We start from the raw sequence: 1,559 nt of genomic DNA, 5'->3' as shown, positions 1-1,559 counted from the left end.
AGTTTCTTGCTGCTCTCGAAGTTTCAGGTCCTTGGATGGTCTTTTTGGCAACCTTGGACTGTTCTATTTGGCAGATTTTCGATGAAGGACGATGATGTAGCTGCTAATCATCTCCTTGAAGGGCCTATTGGGCAACTATGAGGTTTCTGTTCGGTGACACTGGATATCTGTTGGTTTATGCGATTAGCAGTCTGGGTTCAATTTTGGTGCTCTTGCCTATTATTTTGGGTAGCTTCTTCACTTTGTATTTTTTTGTTTTTGACTCTTTGGGAGGTATAGGTTTTTTATTATTACTCTTCTTATTTGTATGAGATCTAATCTTTTTATTATACCTTATATGTAACCTTTTTTTACATAATATATGGGCTGATGCCCTCAATTTCCCCAAAAAAAAAGCACTATTTTCAATAATTTACACCTTGTATGTCCAGCCATCGCCGGCCACCACCGGTCGAGCCAAAGAGATACAAATCTGGGCCTCTGCTGACAGCTCGCCGCATTCCTCTGCGTCGAAGCTCGCATGAACGCCATAAAGTAAGTAGAATACGACGGAAAAAGCCGTGAACAGACCAAATCGAACGTACGACGGCCGGTCAAGCAATCCGAGCAGAAAAACGTTGAGAAAAATGGAGATCGCCGGTACGACCGGCATCAGCGGCAAGCCCCACAGCTCCGGCTCCCTTGCCTGTGGGACACACAACCCGAACACGCTGAGCGACGCTGCCGCCGCGACGGCGCTGCCGGAAAGAATAAACGTCTTGAAGGCGCCGCCGCCGGTCGGGAGGAAACGCCAGCAGAGAGTAAAGGCGATGGCGGAGAGGGAGAAGAAGATGAGGAAGATGGCGGTGGGCCAGGGATTGGTTGACCCCACCGACACGTAACGCCGGTAAATGACGGCGTTAGCCACCATGTAGAAGACGAAAAGGGTGCCGATCGTTACCAGGTTGAGAAGCACGTTGAGGTCCGTGAAGAGCGCAATGGCAGCCGTCAAGCCGCCTGAGAAAATAATTCACAAATAGGCCCCTAGAACTCGATTTATTGCAAACAAAAAGAGGTTTTTAGATTTTTACCGAGGAAGAGAGAGGCGTTCACAGGCGTGGAGGTGGCGGGGTGAACCTTGGCGAGCCGGGCCGGAACAACGTGGGCCCGAGCAATAACGCAGAGATATCGGGCCTGGCCCAACATCGAGACAAGGATTGAGGTTAATATGCCGAAGCTGGCCCCCACGCCGATCACATTCGAGACCCATCCCCAGCCGTCCGATCCCTTAAACGCAGACGAGAACGGAGCCTCACCGTCGATCTGCGCCACCAAAGAAAACATTTTATCATTTGTAACAAATAAATAAATATAAGTAAATATTTTAAAATTTTATAAGTATTTTTCAAATAAAATATCATATTTCGACACAAAGGATATGGTTATATAACTTTAAGTAAGATTAAAATATAATTAAAAAGAAAACTAATTAATTTTGGCATAACGGTCTAAAATTGGGATAAAAGCATAATTTCCAACGATTCTTTAATTTTTTACTCAAAATTTTATCAAAAAACCAT

At 45.4% G+C, this 1,559-nt stretch overlaps 1 protein-coding gene across 1 annotated transcript in view; it reads right to left on the bottom strand.

Moving 5' to 3' along the window:
- Window positions 1-393: 393 nt before the first annotated feature.
- LOC110095669 (cationic amino acid transporter 6, chloroplastic) overlaps window positions 394-1,559 on the bottom strand; it is a 6,612-nt gene continuing 5,446 nt past the window's right edge. Inside the window, exons 4-5 of the mRNA XM_020821300.2 lie at window positions 1,071-1,302; window positions 394-996 (exon numbers count right to left, since the gene is read on the bottom strand). Coding sequence (XP_020676959.2) covers window positions 413-996; window positions 1,071-1,302 — 816 coding nt within the window. The 3' untranslated portion in view covers window positions 394-412. The remainder of the gene's footprint in view (window positions 997-1,070; window positions 1,303-1,559) is intronic.

Source organism: Dendrobium catenatum, unplaced genomic scaffold, assembly GCF_001605985.2.
Source record: "Dendrobium catenatum unplaced genomic scaffold, ASM160598v2 fragScaff_scaffold_1504, whole genome shotgun sequence".
In the NCBI taxonomy this organism is placed as follows: domain Eukaryota; kingdom Viridiplantae; phylum Streptophyta; class Magnoliopsida; order Asparagales; family Orchidaceae; genus Dendrobium; species Dendrobium catenatum.
Note: the sequence above shows the minus strand (reverse complement) of the source record. Positions and strands in the feature narration are given on the sequence as shown.